General features: G+C 47.4%; 1 protein-coding gene across 2 annotated transcripts in view; it reads left to right on the top strand.

Annotated features, from left to right (window-relative positions):
* Positions 1-26,826, top strand: part of SLC25A21 (solute carrier family 25 member 21) — a 401,068-nt gene that overhangs the window by 218,827 nt on the left and 155,415 nt on the right. For both annotated transcript variants that reach the window (XM_078784071.1, XM_078784072.1), the window contains one exon: positions 25,160-25,208. In XM_078784071.1, coding sequence (XP_078640197.1) covers positions 25,160-25,208 — 49 coding nt within the window. The remainder of the gene's footprint in view (positions 1-25,159; positions 25,209-26,826) is intronic.

The raw sequence follows: 26,826 nt of genomic DNA, 5'->3' as shown, positions 1-26,826 counted from the left end.
CACGGGCTGCTGGTCGACGTCAAACGTCATCGCCTTGTCAACGCCGAGACCTTCAGCTCCCTGGCGTGCACGATGAGCAGCTCCGCGCCGACCGAACTGGCGTGCGCCCTCCCGACGGCGAACGAGTTCGCTCGCCTACTCGCGGAATTCCTGGCCCTCACGCGGCCGACGTTTTCGGCCGTCGCAGTGCGGCATGGGATCGAGCACCACATACCCACTACGGGCCCGCCGGTCTACGCCAGGGCCCGCCGCCTCGACCCGGCCAAGCTCGCCGTGGCAAAGGCCGAGTTCGACACGTTGGAGCACCTCGGCATCGTGCGGCGCTCCAATAGCGCGTGGGCCTCACCACTGCACATCGTGCCAAAGCCGGAGGGCGGATGGCGCCCGTGTGGTGACTACCGCCGCCTCAACGATGCTACCACCCCCGACAGGTACCCGATCCCACACATCCAGGACTTTTCTGCCCGTTTGGCGGGACGGGTCATATTTTCCAAAATTGACCTGACACGGGGATACCACCAGGTACCTGTCCGGGCGGCCGACGTCCCGAAGACGGCCGTCATCACGCCGTTCGGCCTGTTCGAATTTTTGAGGATGCCGTTTGGCCTCAAGAATGCGGCCCAGGCGTTTCAGCGCTTAATGGACGGCGTGCTGCGCGACCTGCCATTTCTTTTCGTCTATCTGGACGACAATCTCGTCGCCAGCACGTCCCACGCCGAGCACCTCCTCCACGTCTGAACACTGTTCGGTCGCCTCAGCGAGCACGGCTTAATTGTCAACCCGGCCAAATGCCACTTCGGCACGACGACCGTTGACTTTTTGGGCCACCGCATCACCAAGACCGGGGCCGTGCCGCTGCCGACCAAGGTCGAGGCCATCACCACGTTCCCACGTCCCCGTTCCATCAAGGCCCTACAAGAGTTCCTCAGCATGGTGAATTTTTATCACTGATTCGTGCCCCGCGCTGCTCAGCTCATGCGGCCCCTTTACGAGGCCCTCCGGGGCAAGCCGGCCAAGCATGACATCGTTTGGTCCGCGGCCATGGACGCGGCCTTCATGAGCGCAAAACGGGCCCTCGCCGACGCAACGCTGCTGGCTCACCCGGTGCTCAACGCGCCCATCGCCCTCACTACGGACGCCCCCAACTACGCGGTGGGCGCCGTCCATGAACAATGGGTGGACGGGGTTTGGCAGCCACTCGCTTTTTTCAGCCGGCAGCTCCGGCCGAACGAGTTAAAATACAGCACAATCGACCGCGAGCTGCTCGGTCTATTCCTGGCCGTTCGCCATTTCCGACACCTCCTGGAGGGCCGCCCGTTCACGGCTTTCGTCGACCACAAGCCATTGGTCTACGCAATGGCCAAAGTCACGGAGCCGTGGTCGGCCCGCCAGCAGCGCCACCTCTCCGCCGTGTCGGAATTCACCACGGACATCCGGCACGTCGCCGGCAAAGACAACGCCGTGGCCGACTGTCTTTCTCGGGCCAGCGTGAACGCGGTCCACCTCGGCGTGGACTTCGCGCTCATAGCGGCCGACCAGACCACCGACACCTCGGTGCAGGCCCTCTGGGCGGCGGACACGGGCCTCCGCCTGGCCGACATCCCCTTCGCGGGCACCGTCCTGCTCTGCGACGTCTCCCAGGGCCAGCCTCGCCCCATCGTGCCCGTTTCCTGTCAGCGCCGCATCTTCGCCTCCATCCACGGCCTTTCTCACCCGGGCCGGAAAGCTTCTCAGAAGCTGGTGTCGGTGCGTTCCGTCTGGCACGGCCTGCGACGGAACGTCCGCGACTGGGCCAACGCCTGCACGGCCTGCCAGCAGGCCAAGGTCCACCGCCACACCCAGGCCATCTAGCACCTTTCACCGTGCCTGCACGGCGTTTCGACCACGTCCACGTGGACCTGGTGGGTCCCCTGCCCCCATCGCGGGGGTTCACCCACCTGCTCACCATGGTGGACAGGACCACCAGGTGGACGGAGGCCGTGCCCCTCACCTCCACCACCACCGCCGACGTGGCGCAGGCGTTCATCGCCACCTGGGTCGCGCGCTTCGGCGCACCGGCAGACATCTTGTCCGACCGCGGCCCACAGTTCACATCCGAACTTTGGGGCGCGGTCACCCGCTCATTGGGGGTCACGCTGCACTGCACCACGGCCTACCACCCCCAAGCCAACGGGTTGTGCGAGCGGTTTCACCGCTCCATGAAGGCCGCACTCATGGCCGGCCTTCAGGACGACGGTTGGACCGACCGGCTGCCATGGGTCCTTTTGGGCCTCCGCACGGCCCCCAAGGAGGACCTCCGGGCATCCGCCACCGAGCTCGTCTACGGCCAGCCGCTCCGCGTCCCGGGCGAGTTCATGCCCGACGCTACCAGTCCCTGGTCCGCCGCACACCAGCGCTCGGACCTCCAGGAGGCCGCCCACCGATTTGCCCCCGTGCCAACGTCCTGCCACGGTGGCCCCCAGTCCTACATCCCCCCGGCGCTTCGCACAGCGGAGTACGTCTTTGTGTGTCATGACGCGCACCGGGGGCCACTCCGGCCGCCGTTCGACGGGCCCTTCCGGGTCCTGCGACGGGGCGACAAGTCCTTCGTCATCGACGTCGGCGGCCGGTCGGACCGGATCTCTGTGGACCGCCTCAAACCGGCGCACGTGGACGTCGACCGACCACCACGGTTGGCCCTTCCTCCATGGCCAGGCCGCCCTCCGACTACAGTTCCCCCCGCTCGACCACCCACAACCGGATCGGACCCCCCCCCCACGACCCTCCAGGGGTCGCTTCGGCCGGGTCATCCGGACCCCCCTTAAATTGACCCTGCCGGTGCAGGTCGATTCTGGAGGGGCGTGTGTAGTGGTTCCCGCTGAATGTACACAATCGCCTTGCACCTGCCAGGACGCGGCCAGGGAGCGATCGCCATGACGGGCTCGTCCGGACGGGCCCAGACGCGCCTCTCCTGGGCATGCCCGGACTCGCTGTTCCCGGGCACGCCCGAACCTCCCGGGCACGCCCGGTCTCGTCTTTCCCGGGCATGCCCGCTCTCGCCTTTCCAGGGCTCGCCCAGAGCGCCCGGGCACGCCCAGCCTCGACTTGCCAGGCCGCGTCCAGGATGCCCGGGCATGTCCAGACTGGCCTTTCCAGGGCTCGCCCAAAGCGTCCGGGCATACCCGCTCTCGCCTTTCCAGGGCTCGCCCAGAGCGCTCGGGCACGCCCAGCCTCGACTTGCCAGGCCGCGTCCAGGACGCCCGGGCATGTCCAGACTCGCCTTTCCAGGACTCGCCCTTGACACCCGGGCATGCCCGGTCTCGGTTTTCCTGGGCAAACGCCCGGGCATAAATGTGTATATATATTGCTGCCCGATAAACGGGCTTTTCAGAATAACTGAGCTGTTTTGTTTCAATAAAGCAACTCGGACGAATTCCGTCTTTGGTCGCGTCAATTCTTTCGACTTGCGTTGGAGCGCAGATCCTTCACTACCAAGGATGGTGTTGTAACGATGGACGGAGTGGGCATGGGTGGGTAATTGTGCCACCAAGGATGGTGTTGTAGCGATGGACGGAGTGGGCATGGGTGGGTAATTGTGCCACCAAGGATGGTGTTGAAGCGATGGACGGAGTGGGCATGGGTGGGTAATTGTGCCACCAAGGATGGTGTTGTAGCGATGGACGGAGTGGGCATGGGTGGGTAATTGTGCCACAATTGGGGAAATAATAAAATAAACTGTGCCTATTTTTACTCTCATCATAAAAGCTGCTTCCTGTTCAGAAAAGGTTGTTGATTGGTCGTGGTGCCCTTGATTTGGCAGCGAGGGTTCAACATCATGATTTTATTTGTCTCTGACTCAACACCTGTGCCCAAGTTCCATAATCAAATTGATGATTATTTTTTTATTTCCTCCATTTCTCAGTCTGCTTCAGGTGGTGTTTTTATAAGCTAAATGTCATGAATGTTTGCCCTTCGGTTTAGTTTGATCTGTTAACTTGGGAATTTGAGCAGCACTGTGTTTCCCAGGTAGTATTTTGGTGCCTCAGGGCATTGAAGAGTCAATAGCAAAGTGTAAATTAGCAATACAGGTGGAGAACGTCCCGGCCTGGCCTGGGGTGTGCTGTTGGCGAGAAATGGGCTGGAGGGGACAGGTATAACCCCACCTTTTCAATGGTCTGACAATTCTATAGTGACATCAGGAATTCTTATAAGACCAGGTAAATTTCCAAAATCTCCTGAGATCACCTTTCCAGGTTGCCAGTCCAGTACCTTCGTTTGACCCATTTCAAAATCAGCGAATTAGAAGAGTTAAGGGTGGGGATGGCAAGGTATTTAATCATCCTCTTCTTCATTATCACTCACTTTTGCAGACCATCCCTCTCCTCCAGCACTTGATGTTCATCTCCAAAATGACACCGATGCATCGAGTAATAAAAGGTGAAATCAGAGCTTGGACTTTGTGGCCTCTCGATCCTCTAGTTTGTACAACAAGACCCTTTTCACCCCATTTGTCCCATGGGTTGGAAGCACAGAGGTTGCTTCTGCCTTGACCCAGGCAGGCCCATTATGTGCCATGTTCATCTTTGACTGTTTGGGGGATCAGGGCTGCTTTGCGATGGCCACAGCTTGCTGGCAGCTGCAAACTCACCGTACACAGGCAAACAAACAGGCCTCGAGCAAATTGCAGGGCAACCTCGGGGCACCATGAAGTGACCGTTTGCTTTCTGGGTGATCTTGGGGTTTTGGGCTCAATTCTTTCTGCCTCTTGCTCGCTTTGCCCAGATAATGATTGTGATGACTTTGTTCGCACGAGGGCGTACTCGAACCTTCACATTGCGCCACCATCTGCAGTACACATTATATCACTGTGGGGTGTCCACCTTGGCTTTATGCACCTCCATTCCTGTGTGAATTTCTACCTGTTGGCATCCTTTTAAAATGTACTCCTTCACCAAGCAAGTTTGAAGTTCTTTGTTCCACAATAAATTTCTTCCTTTTCTGTGCCAATGGACCATCTCCACATCCTCCATATTGTTCCCAGTCAGGCTGTCCATGTCACCCACTGTCACTTTTTATTATCGGGGAAGACAAGTGATTAATTATCATTATAAATATATATCGTCCTGCTGTGATGGAGTGTGCTGGTGGTGAGCTACAAACCGCCGTGCTGTGATGGAGTGTGCTGGTGTGAGCTACATACCGCCGTGCTGTGATGGAGTGTGCTGGTGGTGAGCTACATACCGCAGTGCTGTGATGGAGTGTGCTGGTGGTGAGCTACATACCGCCGTGGTGTGATGGAGTGTGCTGGTGTGAGCTACATACCGCCGTGCTGTGATGGAGTGTGCTGGTGGTGAGCTACATACCGCAGTGCTGTGATGGAGTGTGCTGGTGTGAGCTACATACCGCCGTGCTGTGATGGAGTGTGCTGGTGGTGAGCTACATACCGCCGTGCTGTGATGGAGTGTGCTGGTGGTGAGCTACATACCGCAGTGCTGTGATGGAGTGTGCTGGTGGTGAGCTACATACCGCCGTGCTGTGATGGAGTGTGCTGGTGGTGAGCTACATACCGCCGTGCTGTGATGGAGTGTGCTGGTGTGAGCTACATACCGTCGTGCTGTGATGGAGTGTGCTGGTGGTGAGCAACATACCGCCGTGCTGTGATGGAGTGTGCTGGTGTGAGCTAAATACCGCCGTGCTGCGATGGAGTGTGCTGGTGGTGAGCTACATACTGCCGTGCTGTGATGGAGTGTGCTGGTGGTGAGCTACATACCGCCGTGCTGTGATGGAGTATGCTGGTGTGAGCTAAATACCGCCGTGCTGTGATGGAGTGTGCTGGTGGTGAGCTATGTACCGCCGTGCTGTGATGGAGTGTGCTGGTGTGAGCTCAATACCGCCGTGCTGTGATGGAGTGTGCTGGTGGTGAGCTACATACCACCGTGCTGTGATGGAGTGTGCTGGTGGTGAGCTACATACCGCCGTGCTGTGAGTGAGTGTGCTGGTGGTGAGCTACATACCGCCGTGCTGTGATGGAGTGTGCTGGTGGTGAGCCGTGCACAGTCTCTCTGTGCTGAGTATGTGGGTGGTTGGACTGTGTAAACCACCATGCTGTGTTGGGTGTGAGGTGAGGGGGGTGAGCTGCGGTTGATCACTGTATATTAAACATCACTTTGACCCCTGTTGTTCGATGACTTTTCCCTTCAAAAGCGAATCAGGAAGTAATGTGATCCATATCTCACTGGATGCTGTGTATGATGAATGCTTTTGGCATATATTACATTGAAGTTAACGCATGCATCTTATAATTGGTTTATAATGTCAGAAATATACTCATGTTATGAGTGAAAAAAAAAAATAATATATATATATATATATATATATATATATATATATATATATATATATATATACGTTACACAAGTCAGATACATTCAAAGTACGCCACCCCATGCCAAATAAATACATATCCTCCAGCGCACGGTGATACCGCTGTGCAGCACGTAGAGATGGTATTGGGAGGGAGAAGTGTACAATCATTAATGGATTAATAAATTAATCAGTAAAACAAAAATAACCTTTACACCCAAATCACTTGGTCACTGTCATGTCCAAATATTAGCTTCCTCACTCAAAACGTGCCTGAGATATTGCCCAGGTGAGAAAGAAAATAAATAAATGATTTAAATTAAAAAAAAAAAAAAATCATAAAATAATAAAATAATTAATCAATTGGCTAACAGAATACCTAAACCACCACCGTTTCACCTGAATCTGTAACTTTAAAAAATTTAATCAACCACGTCATTAAATGAAATAATTAAATAATTAATCACTTTCAAGCACTTTTTTCAAATAACTCACAATTTTCTCAAAAAATAAGTTAAAATTGACAAAAGTATTTGGTCTCCACAATTCTTTATTTCACTGTTAATATTACAGAACCTTTGTTTTTGATTCAGAACTTAATATATCCTTTAAAATCAGAAAATAAAAAGAAATGGTATTGACAAAATTATTGACACCCTGGACTTAATATTTGGTAGCACAGACTTTGGACAAAATAACTGCAGTCAGGCGCTTCCTATAGCCATGAATGAGCTTCCTCCACCTCTCTACTGGCAGGTTGGCCCACTCTTCTTGTGCAAATTGCAACAGTTCTCCCTGATTTGAAGGGTGCCTTCTCCCAACTGCTGTTTTCAGATCGCCCCACAGGTGTTCAATGGGATTTAGATCTGGACTCATTGCTGACCACTTTAGAGCAGTCCGGCATTTTGTCTTGAACCATTCCTGGGTACTTTGTGAAGTATCTTTAGGGTCATTGTCCTGCTGCAAGTCCCCATGACCTTCGACGAAGACGCAGCTTTTTAACACCAGGTTGAACAATGTAATGTGCTCCAAAACGCCTCGTTAATCTCCTGATTTCATGATGCCATGCACACATTCAAGGTATCCATTGCCAGAGGCAGCACAGCAACCCCAAAACATCACTGAACCTCCTCCATGTTTGAATGTAGGGAAGGTGTCCTTTTCTTTGAAGGCTTCATTTTGTTTTCTGTAAACATAGAGATGATGTGCTTTACCAAAAAGCTCTAATTTGGTCTCATCTGTCCACAGGACATTCTCCCAGAAGGATTTTGGCTTATTCAGGTGTGTTTTGGCAGACTCAAGTCAGGATTTCTTCTGTCTCTCTCTCAGCAGTGGGTTCCTCCTGGGTCTCCTACCATAGAACCCCCTTTCATTGAGTTGGTGACGGATGGTGCGAGTTGAAACTGTCATACCTTGTGTCTGAAGGTCACCTTGAATCTGTTTCGCAGTTCATCAAGGTGCTTTCTCCACCATTCAAACAATCCTTCACTGCAATCTTCAATGAAGTTTTCTCTTGTGGCCACGTCCAGGGAGGTTGGCTACAGTGCCATGGGCCTTAAACTTCCTGATAACATTTCGTACGGTGGACACAGGAACATCAAGGTCTCCGGAGATGAACTTGTAGCCTTGAGATTGTCCATGCTTGGCTACAATCTTGTGTCTGACCTCCTCAGACAATTCTCTGGTTTTCTTTCTTTTCTCCATGCTCATTGTGGAACACACAGTGACACCAAACAGCAGAATAACTCCTTTTCTCTATTCAAACTGGGTGAATGAGTGATTTTTCTATTGCAGGCACCTGCAACTCACAACTGGTGAATTCAATTCCAAAGTAAAGGAGAATCACCTGCTTGAAATCTAATTATTTCTAAGAACTTCTAAAAGGTGGCAATTTATTGTCTGCGCCATTTTCAGAATTCTGTGTGGAATAAGCTAATATTTAGTTCTTTTTCAGCTTTTTTTGTTTTGTTCCACTGCAAACCAAAGAAATACATATGTGGAGACCAAAATATTTTTTAATTTCAACGATTTTCTGGAAGAAATGCTGCATTATTTGAAAAAAATGTGCAAGGGTGCCAATATTTTTGGCCACGACTATATATATATATATATATATATATATATATATATATATATATATATATATATATATATATATGTATATATATATTGTTACAGACGCGGTTTAGATGTTACTTTGGGCCGAGCGGATGGTCCACCGCGACCGTTACAGGATCCCCAATTGGCCCGACTCCCCCAACGTTGACCAGATCGCACCACAGATATTCAATCGGGAAACCTCTAAAGCGACCGAAAGAGAAGGAAGAGAGAAGAAGACAGAGTACGGAGGAATAACAGGATTTATTATGTATTTTCACAAGCCAGAGCAACGAGAGCAATCGGTTATATTCAGCGAATGGAAGGAGCAGATACACAGTGCATCGTTAGTTTATACTATTCAATTTACTTAACCCCAGGACAACGATTAGGACAGACGACGTTCACACTTACACGGGGGAAATTGCAGGCAGGAATGGCGGAGGTGGGTTGCTGGAGAGGGAGGCAGGTCAGGTCCCTGCAACCGGCAGGGCTGGAGGTAGCAGCTCCCAATTCTTCGCGTTTTTGGCGGGAAAACCCTCAGTCGCGTCGACGCTGCTGATGCTGTGGACGTCACGTGCTGGCTCGGTCACACCTGCTCCTCTCCTTCTGATGGAGCCGTCTCCCTCCTCTCAGCGCGTCTCTCCAAAGCTTGTTTCATCTCCAAGTACCTCTCCTTTTTGGTTTGGAGCGTCTCTCATCTCTCATCTCACAGCTCACGGCTCATCTCTCCTCTCATCTCTCATGTCATCCCCCGAAGCAGTCCCTTCCAGTCGCTTTTATTACTCGGGGCGGAATCAAGCCGCCGGCTGCGAGGGCACGCCTACCGGGTCGCTAACCGCGATGCTGGTTGGCTGTTAGGGCTGTCCGATTCCTCCTTTGATCATGACGACGTGCCACGCCTGTGAGTTGGCGGCTCCTACCCCCCTCTTCTCCGAGATGAGCACATGGGCAATGGCGGCTTGCAGGATTGAACACCACTCGCACCGCTTTTGAAAGGAACTTTGGAGAGCGGAGATGATTGGGGAAATTGAAAGGGGCCTACGCTTATTTCGTTTGATACAATGCAGAGTCAATCTAGTGGGAAACACATATTTAGCCTACATAGAATAAGGAAATAAACTATTTAAAAAGATATATCGTGGCCTGTGTGTAAGTTTCATGGAATTAACTAGGAGGACGGCTGCGACCATTATTTACATTACGAGGGTGTTACACACAACAAAACCATACTTTTCACATTCGTTACACTTTCTCCACAATTGTTACACTTCTCAAAAACCGTTACACTTCTCAAATTCGTTACAATATATATATATATAAATATATATATATATATAATATATATATATATATATATATATATATATATATATATATACATGTAATACATCCACATGCACACCAAATTAGTGTATTCAGCTGTTTCAGCCACACCTATTGCTGACAGGTATATATAATCAAGCACACAGCCATGCAATCTCCATAAACAAAGATTGGCAGCAGAATGGGCCGTACTGAAGAGCTCAGAGACTTTTAACGTGGCACCGTCATAGGATGCCACCTTTCCAACAAGTCACTTCGTCAAATTTCCTGGTCAAATGTAAGTGCTGTTATTGTGAAGTGGAAACGTCTCGGAGCAACAACAGCTCACCCACAAAGTGGTAGGCAACACAAGCTCACAGAACAGGAACGCCGAGTGCTGAAGTGCGTAGCGCGTAAAAATAGTCTGTCCTCGGTTGCAACACTCACTACCGAATTCCAAACTGCCTCTGCAAGCAACGTCAGCACAACAACTGTTTGTCGGGAGCTTCATGAAATGGGATTCCATGGCCGAGCAGCCACACACAAGCCTAAGATCACCATGCGCAATACCAAGCGTCGGCTGGAGTGATGTAAAGCTCGCTGCCATTGGACTCTGGAGCAGTGGAAACGCATTCTCTGGAGTGATAAATCACACTCTACCATCTGGCAATCTGATGGACGAATCTGGGTTTGGCGGATGCCAGGAGAACGCTACCTACCGGAATGCATGGTGCCAACTGTAAAGTTTGGCGGATGCCAGGAGAACGCCACCTACCGGAATACATAGTGCCATCTGTAAAGTTTGGTGGAGGAGGAATAATGGTCTGGGGTTGTTTTTCATGGTTCGGCTAGGCCCCTTAGTTCCAGTGAAGGGAAATCTTAACGCTACAGCATACAATGACATTGTAGATGATTGTGTGCTTCCAACTTTGTGGCAACAGTTTTGGGGAAGACCCTTTCCTGTTTCAGCATGACAATGCCCCTGTGCACAAAGCGAGGTCCATACAGAAATGGTTTGTCGAGATCGGTGTGGAAGACTTGACTGGCCTGCACAGAGGCCTGACCTCAACCCCATCAAACACCTTTGGGATGAATTGGAACAACGACTGCGAGCCAGGCCTAATTGCCCAGTATCAGTGCCCGACCTCACTAATGCTCTTGTGGCTGAATGGAAGCAAATCCCCGCAGCAATTTTCCAACATCTAGTGGACAGCCTTCCCAGAAGAGTGGAGGCTGTTATAGCAACAAAGGGTGGGGGGGGGGGGGGGGGGACCAACTCCATATTAATGCCCATTGATTTGTAATGAGATGTTCGACGAGCACATACGGGTGTGATGTTCGGGTGTCCACATACTTTTGGCCATGTAGTGTTTGTGCAGCTTGAAATTGTAATTTTGTGTATCTTATCCATGATGTTAGGACTTGCCAGGTGATGGTGGGCATCAACCCATTGTGTCTCTTATGTTCCATTCACAGGAATTTTGAATCAAAAGTTTTGATTCAATAATTTGAAGTGCCGTTTCAGAGTTAATGATGTCGTTTCAGGTTGTACATTGTTCTGAGATGTCAACGTGGCTAACTCGACCTAATAGCTTCTGGGACTGTATATTCTTTAAAGTGACTGTACCATGCGATCAGGCCTTGAGCAAGTTTAAAATGGCTCCTTGTCATTTGCATTCCTTCTATTCAGTGTCCTGACACTGATATACAGTACATACATAAAGGAGACCATTGTCTACAGGTGGTTGAGGGGGTAAATCCTAGTTGCATTTGCCACCACTGATGTCTGTTGCCCAAGGCAACAATATGTGCACCCCATAACCACAAAACCAAGTGGTTACCTATCCAGAGTGGGGTCGGAAACATTCACAACTTGTCGTGAGCACCATCATGCTCTATCTCGAGTATTGGCTCAACCACGAACATTGACTTTGGCCTCGCATGTTTATTTATCAAAAGTTTCACCAGACTCCCAAGAAGGCAAGCAATGGAGGATTTCTGCTTGTGATTGGGCAATGGGTATGCAGCCTCCTATCCGGCCTTGCGAACTCTGTTCCTCTTGCTGAGTTCAAAGTTTCATCCCCGATGGTAAATGTTAACCCAATGACTTGTGTTTTCCAAGGTTTTCTTTTCTTCCCGTTTAATGCTTGTCTGTCTAGACTTGCATTCGGTTTGTTTACACAGCAGTCACAATGAGTATGAAGACGAAAGACGTGCAGTATTTCGTTCGTTTATTTTTACATCATCTCGGTGACGTTGCCTCCGTCGTGCCGAATTAAGGTGGGTTGCAGGTTTCCTGCTGGCATGACAGAAATTGGAAAGGGAGATCAAGCCGCGTTATATTGTGGCGCAATCATAGTGAGTCATGTCGACGATCAGTACGATCCCTTCCATTTACATCATCCTGTATTTGATAAGATTGGATTTGGGCCTTGCAGGCCACAGACTTTCTGATATGTCCTCATATTTTGTGCCCCTTATAGCTGCCAGGCAGGCACCTGGCCCCAGGCCCAGGAACGCGTTCCGAGGGATGTTCATGTTTTTAGCTCTTGTCCGCAAGCGCGTGGCATTTGTACATGCTGCGTGCAGGGAAGATCATACGCGAAAGCTTCAAATGTCAACATCTGTGTTGGTGTTCGTCTTCGGCGGTGAAGTACATTTGCCATCATTGATGGTCGTTGGACCAGCTTCAGGAGCGAGGCATTTCGGGTCAGGTTTCTGATGTTAAAATCAAATGACAGTGTAGCCCACAAAATTTGATCCTGGTTAGCTAGTTTGTATGTCACCTGGTGAGTATACCAACAGAGTCCCACATGTTATTCCCGTTTGGATGATTATCTCATCAATTACCCCAGCTACTAAAACATGGCGTCTTGGACTCGTTCCAAGCAAAAGCCACTTTGTGGATCTTCAGTGCGGAAACCTTGACCAACCTTTGCAGGTCATTGTGGTACTTATCGCTTCTTAGCTCTAATGCACCAATCTCCTGAAAGATACATGTCTGGTATGTGGAACCAGTGGGATATGTTTTCTCACTGTACAAATAAATCTTCAGCCTCCATCCGACGCACTTTGCGAGGTTGTGGGCAGAGCTCCTTAAATGAGAACAATTTTGAATTGATTAGCTCAATGTTCAGGAAGCGGAGTTACCTGGTATTTAGGTTGCGCAGCTTTGTTCATATTTTTGTTAAAATCTAAAACTCCAAGTGTTGTCCTTTCAAGCTCCCAGACAGTTCTCTGAGTGTGGTGAAGAAAAACCGAAGCTTAGCAGGAAGAAACTCAAGTTCCGCAAACGGTGCGACTTGTTGGCCACAACTTCGAGCTTGGGCAATTATGGCCAACAATTTGAAGTTTTGCCCTCTGGGCTTAGGTATAGGCCTACAATGTGGTCAAGGAAGGAGGATGGGTGGTGGGGGGAGTGCAGGCCCATGGGAGGAGGTGAATGTCTTTCAAGAAAAATTAAACTGTTGACTCTGCAGAACGGTGAAATTTATCAAAGATTGTTTGGTCCAAGTTCTCAAAATGCTCATCCTGCAATTACGTCGATTGCAACGAACATTTGGCATTAAAGTGTCTTTGTCTCGGTTATTTTCGGAGAACCTTCCAGTTTGAACTTGTGCTGAGACATGTCTACGTGGTGCAATGTCCTGCAATGAATTTGTTGTGAATATTCAGCAAGTTGTTGCGCCGCTCGGACAAGTCCTGTGTGGAATGAGTACCGGGCCCCTGCGCGTTCCCTCTCGTGTCCAGGTTGTTTCACTGCACGTTCCCTCTCATGTCCAGGTTGTTTCACTGCACGTTCCCTCTCTTGTCCAGATTGTTTCACTGCACGTTCCCTCTCATGTCCAGATTGTTTTACTGCGCGTTCCCTCTCATGTCCAGATTGTTTCACTGCGCGTTCCCTCTCATGTCCAGGTTGTTTCACTGCGCGTTCCCTCTCATGTCCAGGTTGTTTCACTGCACGTTCCCTCTCATGTCCAGATTGTTTCACTGCACGTTCCCTCTCATGTCCAGATTGTTTCACTGCACGTTCCCTCTCATGTCCAGATTGTTTTACTGCGCGTTCCCTCTCATGTCCAGGTTGTTTCACTGCGCGTTCCCTCTCTTGTCCAGGTTGTTTCACTGCGCGTTCCCTCTCTTGTCCAGGTTGTTTCACTGCGCGTTCCCTCTCATGTCCAGGTTGTTTCACTGCGCGTTCCCTCTCATGTCCAGGTTGTTGCACTGCGCGTTCCCTCTCATGTCCAGGTTGTTTCACTGCGCGTTCCCTCTCTTGTCCAGGTTGTTGCACTGCGTGTTCCCTCTCATGTCCAGGTTGTTTCACTGCGCGTTCCCTCTCATGTCCAGGTTGTTTCACTGCGCGTTCCCTCTCATGTCCAGGTTGTTTCACTGCGCGTTCCCTCTCATGTCCAGGTTGTTTCACTGCGCGTTCCCTCTCATGTCCAGGTTGTTTCACTGCGCGTTCCCTCTCATGTCCAGGTTGTTTCACGTCCTATCAATTATTCCGTCCTATCAATTATTCCGGCTCCACTGCACGCATTGTAAAACCCACTGAAACAAACCCTCGTTCCTTGTTTTACAAAATACCTTGCACAGGAAATGTAACGAGGGATTTCCTCCAGTGATTGAATCGTGATTGTTGCTGTCATTATTATTATTATTATTATTATTATTATTATCGTTATTATTAAATTGATTAACCTTTGCACATGCTTAGGCCTTTTATAACTTAACTCTCGTCATATCTTTGGTGCTGCTTCCACAATGTGATGTCCTCAAATCAGAACTCCTGTCTTTGTACATTGTGTCGGAGGCTTTTTGTTGATCTTTAACTTTAAGTGGAGAGTTTGGTCGAATTGGAAGTGGAGAGGGGTGGGGGAAAGGGGTTGCACTATTCCGCGGGAAATCGAGGTTGCCGATACAGCAAAGCCTCTGGGCACATCCACAACCAAGATGGCAAATACATTGTGGCAATGCCTGATGGAACACATACGTGGGAGAGTATTCCGTTTATGCGCAAATCTATAGTCGGTAGTTGCCCTGCCAGATTAGGAACAGCGCATGCCAAATGCAATGTACTTAAGCAGCGAGATTGAAGACCTGAGCTCAGATTAAGTGCAGACTCTCTCTTCTTTTTTATTTTTTGCCAAACATTATTATGACTGAAAATGGCTTCCCAGGTAAGCCATCTTGTTTTTCCTTCTGTGTGTCGTTTGAACCAAGACCCAAAAAGTGTCATCCCCTAAAACAAAAAAAAAGTGTTTCCTACTTGTCACTGGTATTAGTAATAGCGAATGCTTATGGAAGTGTCAATCGGGTAATCTATTTATATTTTGCAGGAAAATGCAATCGTTACATTCTTAGACCCAGTGCCGGATTAAGCCTCGGCTGGCCCTAAGGCACATTTTGAAATTTTAGAGAATGGCCTGAACAATTTAAATTGGATCTCGGGCTCATGGAAATGGACCCCAGACAAAAGATGAACTGATTCATGAACAAAAATATTTAATACAAAAAAAGACAAATATTTAATGTGAAAAGAAACTACTTTCAAACTAGTTTAGTCTATACAAGTTGCAGTGTATGAATATATGCATGACAAAACACGCACAGATTTGGCACTTTGCTTTACAGTTTATGAGACCTTAGATTTTTTTATTTTTTTTTGTATACTGAATCGAGGCTCGTGAAAGAGCTAACATTTATTTCACAAACAAATCAACCAGACAAACAAAACATACAAAAAGAGGGAGCGGAAGACAAGATGGGGAGAGAAGGGGAAGCACACAACCACAACATTTGAGAGCAGGGAGAAGTGTGGGAGGGAGAGGGCTTGGGGGGAGGAGGCGTGGGAAGGGGTGGGGGGGGAGAGGTATAAAACACAAGGCGACCGAAATTAGCGGGGGTAGAAAAGATCAAGGTTTTGGATGGGGGAGGATAAGAGATGGTGGTGAACAGCTGTTTTAAAGACCTGGAGGGTGGAGTGGGATTGAAGAGAGTGAGGGAGTTTGTTCCAGAGGCGGGAGAAAAGACAAATGAAGGAGTGAAGGTGAGCAGAAAGTCTTGATTTTGGCAGTTTAACCATAAGAGGGTTGCAGGCAGATCTTGCGCGACCTGTAGGAATATTTGGGGGACAGAGCCCAGAGAGAGCTGGGGGAGCAAGGCCAGAGAGGAGTCGGTAGAAGACGGAAAGACCACCAACCTGCCTGCGGTGAGTGAGTGAAAGGCCCTTGGAGTTAGCTTCATCGCCGGAGATTCCAATGATTCTGAACGCTTTGGTTTCAACAGCGTGAAGACGAGCTAGGTGTGAGGCAGGAGCACCAGACCAGAGGGGAGAGCAGTATTCCATAGAGCTGCGGATGAAAGCCTTGTATGTGGTGAGGAGTTCAGGTGTGCCAAGGAAGGAATTCGCATGACGGAGGATGCCCAGTCGGCGACTGACTTTGGAGGCCAGATTTGAAATGTGGTTTTCCCAGGAAAGATGATGGCAAATAGTGAGACCCAAAAGCTTGAGTGACAGATCTTCTTGGAGAGGATTATTCAGAAAGTGGATGGGAGGGTTGTCCAGTCAGTCTTTTCGGAGAGACATCGTAAGAGTGTGAGATTTATCAGGATTGAAAGACATGTTCCACTTGTTTGCCCAGTCTGTGATTTTGTCCAGGTCTGCAGAGAGTGAGGAGGCTGCAGACTGCCGATCTGAGGGATGAGGAATGGAGCGACAGTGAGTAGAGTCGTCAGCAAAGAGATAGAGAGGATTTTCAAGAGAGTCAGAGAGATCATTGATGAAGACCAGAAAAAGCACAGGGCCCAGAACACTACCTTGGGGAACACCAGCCTGAACAGGAAGAGGAGATGAGAGAAACCCATTCAGGGCCACACGTTGACTACGACCAGAGAGGAAGTCCGCCAGCCATGCGTGGAGATTTCCATGGATACCAAAGGAGGAGAGTTTGGTGAGCAGAGCAGGGTGTAAGACCGTATCGAAGGCACGTGAAATGTCAAGGGAGACAGCTCTAATTTCCTGTTTGGCGTTGAGGACCTCCATCCATTGTTGAGAAAGCAGAAGCAGCATGTCCAGAGTAGAGTGACCAGGTCTGAAACCAAATTGATGATCAGAGATCAAGCCATTGAAGAAGAGGAAAGATTTCATATCTGAAGCAATGATGGATTCCATGACTTTGCTGATAATTGGGAGAAGGCTGATTGGTCTGTAGTTGCTAGGATCTGTTTTTGCACCTTTTTTGTGCAAAGCGGTGATGTTGGCTGATTTCCAAGCAGATGGCAGATGACCTTGAGCAAAAGAGAGGGTGAAGAGAACAGAAAGAGGGAGTGAAAGAGCGGAAGAACATGATTTTAGGACCCGTGGGCTGATGCCGTCAGGACCAGTTGCAGAATCAGAGTCGAGGGTTGACAGAAACTTTTCCACCTTGTCAGGAGGAAAGGACACAGAGTCCAGGAGCAGCTGGGTACGACTGGGTACGGTGGGTACAGAGAGGGATGGGTTTGGGACACAAGATTTAGAGGCAAACACAGAGTTGAGGCATTCAGCTTTTTCACGTGCGGAGTCAGCCGTTAAGCCGTTTGGGGTGAGGGAGGGGATGGAGGGGGAACAAACACCAGAAACAGATTTGACCAGACGCCACCAGGATTTGGAAGAGGGAGACAGATAAGAGAGTTCGGTCTTGAGAACGGTGAGATATTGTTTCCTGGCTCTCCTGGGGGTGGACACACACCTGTTTCGGGCTTTGTTAAAGGAAATGAGATTTCCTTCCATTGGATTTGCTTTCCAGGAGACAAAAGCAAGTTGTTTCAGGGCAACAGCCTCACCACAAGATTCCGTGTACCATGGACGGGAGGAAGGGTATGACAACTGAAGACGAGAGACGAGATGGGATAAATCTGTGCATGAGAGAGAGCATGAGAGAGAGAGAGCAAGATTGTAACCTTGCGCGCGTTTACAACTGCAAACTCTTCAATTACGGAACTGAAGTCCAGTTCTCGGAGCAAATCACTTTCAATGCACAAAAGGGCCAACGCACCAAGACGCTGTTGATGCATGGTAGAACGCTTCACTTCTTTGATTCTCTTTCACTGCGAAAATGAGCGTTCTCCTGAGCAATCGGTGGCCATCAGTGCTAAGTATATTCGGAGAGCCACTGCAGTGTTTGGAAAGGCTGCATGAACTCCAGTTGTGTGCAGCAGCACAAACATATGCTGTGCCTGTGCACACCCTGTTGAGGGGGAACTTGAGGGCAGTTGGGCTTTATACCAGCAAATGAACTGACGGAACTCTGACGCAAAATCAGTATTCAGATCCTTGTGATACACACTGACAAGCCCCGTAATAGCAGTGTTGATATCCTCGTCGGTCATAGAGTCAAACTCTGTCAGAACGCCAAACCGCTGCAGCACTACAGAATACGCCTCTATGCGTTTCTGCAATGCACTTCGCAGTTGGTCAATGATGACATAAAATGTATTAACTTTGAATTTTTGTTGGCCCATCATCCCTTCTGTGGCATCAGTAGCATTTCCATCATTGACATTGACACGCTTCTTACGCTTGGGAATTCGCCGACTTTCGGACTTGTAAGTGCTGTTGCCGCAGCGATCACATGCTTGTTGCTCATAGAAATCAAAATGTTCTCTGCGCGCATGTAAAAACTCATTCAAACTCTTCAGCAGACCAATAGCCGGTGTTAATTCTATGGTGGCACTTTGAAACAACTTGCTGCAGCAGTTGAACCGATGCAAAATATCATTCCCTAGTTCACACATCAGGGCAACTTCTATGGTGCCCATCTTTTCTGCCAAAGAATCCGCCTCATTTTGTGTCTCCCTGTTCTGATTTTCATCTGCGGAGATCTCTTCGATAGCACTCTGGAACTGGCGGTAACCACAGAACAGAGCTTCAGTGGCATCAGCTCGGGCAGACTACCGGGTATCCGATGGGTGTTTCGGAACAAGGCATCCAGGTTGCTGTTCCACATGGGTCTGCAGGACACCCCAACGGTGCGTGGATGCCACAAACAACGCATACAGGCCCTGCAAAAACCCAAAAAATGAAACCGCGTCTATGCAACAATCCACCGCAGACTGACCAACTAGGTTCAAAGAGTGAGCTGGATAGGGAATGTAATCAACCAAACTGTTCATGTTCTTCAAAATTTGCTGCATACCATTGTACTTGCCCGACATATTACTGGCATTGTCATACGTCTGACTGCGGCAATTGTCAAAGTCGATGTCATGGTTCTTCAAGTATTGGAGAAGAGTATCAGCAAGATTCTGACCTCTATGACTAGAGATACTAATGAATGTGAGGAAACGCTCGACAGGCTTGTGATCTGTCATGTTGACGTAGCGGAGGATGATAGTGAGCTGGTCCGTATGGGCAATGTCTGGTGTGGAGTCCACTGAAACGGAGAAATACCGCGACTTCGAAATCTCATCCTTGATGCGACCAAGTACTTGCTTGCCCATCACAGCAATTAATTCTTCGCAGATTGTTTTTGACAAATAAGACGTGTGACCGCGACCACAGATGGCATGGTAATGGATGTGCTGGGACAAAAACGGATCAAACTGGCTAATCAACTCCAAAATGCCCAAGTAATTACCATTGCTGCTGGAGCCAACAATTTCGTTACTACCTCAAAACGACTGACCCCTCTCGCAAAGAAAAGGAATTGTGGCAACACAACGTGTCAACACATTTTTCCAATAGCTGTGCTGCTCCAGCATTTTTTGATGCAATTGCTTATCAACTCGACCGGCATCAGCACTCCGCTGACAAAATGTTAGAACTGATTCTATGTGCTTTGGGCTGATTTCATGGGCCTTCATGTACTGAGCCGTATTCTTCCAATCAGTAAATCCCGAACCAGAAAGCTGTGCACCTCTGTCAGAGGACAACAGAGTGCATGGAAAACAGAAAACGCAAGTTTGGCAGGAGAATAAACAAGCCAATCACGATCAGCTACCTCCCCATTTGGCAAAACCAGTTTGAAGGCACTGGCATTAAGAAAGCGATTCACCCCAGAGTATTCGCGCTTCGTTTCTGGATAACTGTCATGCAAGTTCCGAAAATGGTCAGTGCCCAAGCTGATGCACACATGGCGCAGTTTGTCTGTGATGTTACCAAACAACCCGACATCGTTGGGAATCAGTGGAGTCGATACCGAAGCACCTTCGCCCCGAGTGTCTGTGTCACCATCGTCGGCCGGCCTGTCTTCGACAGGATCAACTGCGGGGGATGTTGAAGGGGAGTCCTTAGTTGAATCTATATCATCATCACCACCAACACCAGCATCTTTCTCCACCACATGGAAAAACGATGTCAATTTATGAGTCGTCTTGCGTAGTTGATCATCCTTATGCTTCTTTTTCTTCAACTCCTGAGCTCGCTCCCAGCCACCTTTGCGTCCTGACATAACGATGGATTGAATCTGCAAATAGAACATGAGATGTATAAGTTTAAAAACCTTTTATTATAAAATACAAACCACATTAACCACTATACAGTGATGTAGCGCACCTTGAAAATATTTGCGAAAATTGAGATACATATATTACCCTGGCAGGGACAGAAATTAGAAATAATTTGTTTAAAATAATAAAAATTGACGAAAACTGCTTGTCCATTTTTGTGGCCCGAATTTTTGGCTGGCCCTAAGGCACATGCCTCGTCTGCCTAATGGTTAATCCGGCACTGCTTAGACCTTCCACCGGTTATCTAGTTACTCCACTCTGGGTCATGTGGTTGTGCACCACCTGACCACAGAGCATCCAGTGCATAATCTTCTGAATCATCATCCTCGGGTCGATCTCGAATCTTCTGAATAGACTGAGAAAAACCTCGGACATTGCTCAACATCTTGTAATGCGGCCTTCCACCCAGATAAGGCTCATGATTATCACCTGGTTCGTGTCTTAAAAATACCTTGTCAATTTGTTTTTTTAAACCCTTGCAGAGTGATTAAAGTTCCTTATTCTTACCGCAACTAGTTTTGGTCGAAATTGTCCTTAACCATCATCCATATGCAGACATTTTTTATTTCTTTGAATCATGTTCAAGGCTCATCCGAGGAGTTTGGACATGTACAGGTACTCCGCAAAATGATCGTTTCCTTTTCTTTGTAGAATTGATTCTTCGTACCTTAAATCATGTCGCATATCAATATAATCTTGGGCAAAATTTTTTTGGTGCATCATTATTATTATTATTATTATTATTATTATTATTAGTAGTAGTAGTAGTAGTAGTAGTAGTAGTAGTAGTAGTAGTAGTAGTAGTAGTAGTAGTAGTAGTAGTAGTAGTAGTAGTAGTAGTAGTAGTAGTAGTAGTAGTAGTAGTAGTAGTAGTAGTAGTAGTAGTAGTAGTAGTAGTAGTAGTAGTAGTAGTAGTAGTAGTAGTAGTAGTAGTAGTAGTAGTAGTAGTAGTAGTAGTAGTAGTAGTAGTAGTAGTAGTAGTAGTAGTAGTAGTAGTAGTAGTAGTAGTAGTAGTAGTAGTAGTAGTAGTAGTAGTAGTAGTAGTAGTAGTAGTAGTAGTAGTAGTAGTAGTAGTAGTAGTAGTAGTCGTCGTCGTCGTCGTCGTCTGGATCAAAGACTCGTGGAGCTGCAAGACAAATCATGCACAGACTTGCAGACAAATACAAGGGACGACATTGGACTTGACATCAGACAAACACAGCCGCTGAGCTTGGGGGGGGTGATTTGTTTCTGTCTGTCTGATGATTTTTTGACGCCAATACATTCTGTCGTTACTTATCCAATCTCAACCAAACTTGACAGGATGATGAAGAGTTACACAATGAAGGTTCATTTGCCCCCCTCCCCAAGGGAGTTTTCTCCCCCCGAGCGAGTTTTGCCGCCATTGCCGTCAATGGGGTTGCACGTTGAGGTGTATATAAATGTTAAATTAGCTTTATCGTGGCGTATTTCCAAGGAAGATTTATCGTGGCGTTTTTCCAAAGACGCTTTTAATAACAAAATTAATGATAATCGCATATTGTTAATGTTATTACAAAACAATATTAATTCTAATAATGTTCCACTTCCCCAAGGCGTTTTTCCTGTAGTGATAACGTGTATAAATACATAGATATATAACACTAGATGTCACGCGACCGGCGACACCTCCCCGGATACGTAGAACAGTCCGCCATCTTGGGGAGGTCCTTCAAAGCTGACGCGCTGGTGCAGTTAAAAGCGGCGAAATGCCGCAATTTTGTGCAGCGTACGGCTGTACAAATAAACGTACATTGGAGTCAAGGGACAAAGGCATCACATTCCACAAGTAAGTCATGTCGATGGACTCAGGTAATCGTGTTGATGAGCGGGAAACCACCATTATACTGATTGTGTTTAATTTAAAAGTTAACACGTTGACGGACTTGAGTCGAACGTGAAACAACTGGATGATTTACACGGATTATCAAGATTGAGGTTGAGATCCTGCGCACGGCGTATGATAGGTGATCATATGAAGATTTGTTATTTCTTTTTTGTATACAAAGTCGAGGCTCGTGTAAGAGCTAACGCATTAAACACAAAAAAAGACAAACGGACACATAAAACATAAAATTAAGGGTGCGGGAGACAAGAGGGGCAGAGAGAGGGAAACACACAAACACAACAGTAGAGAGCAGGGACATCGGGAGATCTATGGAAGGGAGAGGGCTGGAGGTTGTTGGAGAGGGGGGGGGGGGGGCGAGTGGTACACAGAATATAACAAATGGACATTGCTAGGAATTTCCGGAATGAAGTCGGAGATTCAAAGAGGTGGATTTGGGATGTATTAACGGGGGTAGAAAAGATCAAGGTTTTGGATGGGGGAAGATAAGAGATGGTAGTGAACAGCTGTTTTAATGAAAGATACGCTCATTTTACCCGACAAAAACACACATACACACACACACACACACACACACACACACACACATATACACACGCATAAACCTAGCCATATATATATATATATATATATATGTTATACACATAGCCATATATATACACCTAGCCATATATATACACACACACATACACACAGGCACACACATAAACACACATATACACACACATAAACGCACACAGACATGCACACACACACACACACACACACACACACACACACACACACACATGCATACATACACTGTCTCTGCCGTGCCTGTGGGTGTCTGTCTGCCAAGCCGGTCTGTCTGTGTCTTCTGTCTCTGTTGCGCCGGTCTGTCTCTGTTGCGCCGGTCTGTGTCTGTGTCTGCCGTGCGAGTCTGTGTATGTGTCTGTCGATCCGTGCCACTCTGTGTCTGTCTCTTGACACAGGTGTGTGTCTGTCTCTGCCGCGCCAAGCGAACAACACTCAGCCTTCCATGCACACATCTCCCATCCAAGCACAAACCGAGTTTCTCAGATGACAGGATTATGTGTGTTATACATGTACATGCATTTAAATACAACAATATTGTTTGAGGTAGGGATTAATTGATTGAGCTTAATTGATAGCCTTTAAAAAAAAGTATTATTTGGTTAGTCCATATTTAACATCATGTTATATGTACATCTAATGTTAATTAATTTCCTGTGAGTCACAGAGAATGTTTATTCAGTGTCCGGTCTGCTCCTGCTGTGAGGGTGGTCTGCGATTCTGGATGGTCCGCTTATTCTGGCCGGTCTGCTTTTTACAGTACCCCCAACTTTCCTCCTATGAAAAACTTTGCTCTTATTAAATAGAAATTTTCCTCAGCATTAAAATGAGGTATTAATTGTACAGATGCGTTCATTATTAACCGAGCTACGGTCTAGGAGTCAATTTTTTAGCCTTGGATCCAATGATCACACATGCTGGTTGTACCTCCGCAAGATGGCGGCGCTTCCGACGTATCGCGACAACAAGCGCTGATAGGCCATGTGGCATCTAGTAATATATCTATGTATAAATAGCGTATCGTTATAATGGTGTTTCTGTGTGAGCAACGGCTTCTACAGGAAGTAAAAATATTATAAACCACAAACACGTATGCGTAGCTTTTTAAACAGTCGCTAATGCTCTTTATAACACTAAATGAAGAGATTTGGAGGAATCCCGACATCCGTGAAGTAAGGTTTACTTGCAGAACTGAGCGAAGATCTACTGTACTCTATATAACCCACAAATGTTGGGTTAATAACATGGCCCTTTCTGCCGCTAACGTGGCATTTTTCGTAGCGAACTTTTGAAACTCACTCCTGCTGTTTGATACGAAAATGAAAGGGAGAAGCTCGGGTTGTGCTCCTTTACCAAGCAGCTAGCTCGTGCTTACCAAGCCAGCCGTTCCTTAACGGTTTTGAATGGAGTGCTTGCTCGAATGCTTTAACCACCTGGCGATCTCTCCACAAGAAACTTGGTAAATGAACACACACCCAATGTTCTTGAGACCCGACCATAGATCGACTGTAATCTATCTACCCCAAAGAGGAATGACCCTTCCTGCCCCTCCCGGAGTCTGCGGGTGTACTGGTAATATAAATGCATGCAGTTAATTGACTGTACAATCAGTCATGGAGTAGTGTTTTTAGCTGTGCTGTAGCATTATGGAATTCTTTTTCAATTTCCCTCAATGACAGCAATTGTTCATAAAATATCCAGGATTTTGGAATTTCCACCTCCATCTTATCATGAAAATTGCAAGAAATCTCTATGTTTCCTGCTTTGTGATTCATGAGGCCACATGTCATGCATACGAATTCTGTTGGGCCGACAAAGTACAGAAGAGCAGAATGTCACATTGAATTGAACTATTTCTTGTCCGAATCGACATTTTCAGCTACGCAAGCAAAGTTTGAGTAAAATATAATTTTCGACCCTATAGTCCATTGTAGTGAATTCAAATTAAATTAAAACTGCTTTGTTACTTGGTCCAGAAAAAATATCATCCTTACACTTGTTTGTTGTATCAACACAGACATTCATCATTTTTGCTATATTTTAACGGGAGCAAGTGTGTGTGTGTGTGTGTGTGTGTGTGTGTGTGTGTGTGTGTGTGTGTGTGTGTGTGTGTGTATGTGTGTGTGTGTGTGTGTGCGTATATATATATATATATGTGTGTGTGTGTGTGTGTGTGTGTGTGTGTGTGTGTGTGTGTGTGTGTGTGTGTGTGTGTGTATGTGTATATGTGTGTGTGTGCATATATATATATGTGTGTGTGTGTGTATATGTGTGTGTGTGTGTGCATATATATGTGTGTGTGTGTGTATGTGTGTGTATATGTGTCTGTGTGTGTGTGTATACACTCAATATTTCAATGCTGGCTTGATATATTTCCTTTTTTGTGATCTCATGCTTCAAAAGATAAGACTTAATGGTTCAAAATTCTGATAAAGTACAAAGCATACTTATTGTGTGTATGTGTGTGTGTTTCCGTGTGTTGTCATGCAGGGCTGGTGGAGATCAGTCTGATGCATCCTCTTGATGTGGTCAAAACCAGGTAAGTGTTCACATTGAAACTGCAGTGAGAATTCATTCCTGAGCAAGTTGAACATGTAATCGAGCATGTCGCCATCAACCTCATCCACCTGTCACTAAATTACAGTATGTATTGTTGAGACAATCATAAATTACATCTACCAAATGTCATAAATAAATAAATATATTGGTTAATGATGCATCCTTCACTGTGATTTGTGAGGACACCTCAGGACACCTCAGGACACCTCAACAATCCAGTTAACCAGTATGAAACCGTAAAGCTTCAAACTTACGAAGTGGATGGAACATGCCCTGACGAGCCCCAATAAAGGTGAAACTAGTCGGTAGCTCATTTTTTATCTGATAGGTCGCAGAATTTGGTCTTGGCATCTTTGCACTGCAAGAGGCCCTTCTGGAATAGCAGTCAGGACGTCGTTGTGACGGTCGTCGCGGCGTTCACCAAGGTGAGATAGCTTAATCATCTTCATAGAATTCTTGAGCACTAAAAATAATGGTGATGCCTCCTAGTTGTGATTGGTGAGGTGGAAGACAACGTGTCCATGTGATAGATGGCACATAGTGGTCCCAGATCATGCAGCACTATCTGGAATGAGACTTGATATCTGGTGTCCTCACATACATACATACATACATACATACATACATACAGTCATGTGGAAAAAGTAAGTACACCCTTGGCTCTAATAGGTGGTATTGCCCCCTTTGGCAGAAACAACCTCAAGTAGGCGTTTCTTATAACCGTCTACCAGTCTCTGACATCGACTGGGAGAAATTTTTGCCCACTCCTCCATGCAGAATTCTTTCAGCTGTGCGATGTTTGAGGGGTTTCTTGCATGCACAGCTCGTTTCAAATCCCCCCACAACATCTCGATGGGATTTAGATCCGGGCTTTGACTTGGCCATTCCAGAACCCTCCATTTCTTTCTTTTCAGCCATTCCTTGGTGGATTTACTGGTATGTTTAGGGTCATTGTCATGTTGCAAGGTCCACCTTCGGTTGTGCTTCAACTTTCCGACAGATGGCCTCACATTATCCTCAAGCACCCTCTGGTACAATGAAGAATTCATAGTGGATTCTATGATGGTGAGCTGCCCAGCTGCCCTGATGCAGCAAAGCTGCCCCAAACCATAATATTTCCACCCCCATGCTTTACAGTTGGTATCAGGTTCTTGTGGTCAAATGCTGTCTTTGGTTTTCGCCAAACATGTCTTCTGGTACTGTGGCCAAATAGCTCTATCTTTGACTCATCTGTCCAGAGCACATTGTTCCAGAAGTGCTGGTCTTTGCCGAGGTGTTCATTGGCAAACTTTAGTCTTGCCCTGATGTTCTTTCTGGACAGCAAAGGTTTCCTCCTGGCACACCTCCCATGTAGATCAAATTTGTGCAGACTCTTTCTAATGGTAGACTCGTGCACTTTGACATCAGCAGTGGCAAGAGCTACCTGTAGGTCCCGTGATGACATTCTGGGGTTCTTAGAGACTTCTTTCAGCATCTTGCGGTCTGCTCTCGGGTTGAAATTGCTGGGGCGGCCTGGCCTGAACAAGTTGGCAGTTGTTTGGAATCTTCTCCACTTGTAGATGATCTTCCGGACAGTCGAATGATTGATTTCAAATTGT

Source organism: Myxine glutinosa, chromosome 9 (assembly GCF_964187855.1).
Source record: "Myxine glutinosa chromosome 9, kmMyxGlut1.1, whole genome shotgun sequence".
Classification (NCBI taxonomy): Eukaryota; Metazoa; Chordata; class Myxini; order Myxiniformes; family Myxinidae; genus Myxine; species Myxine glutinosa.
This window is presented reverse-complemented; position numbering and strand designations above follow the sequence as displayed.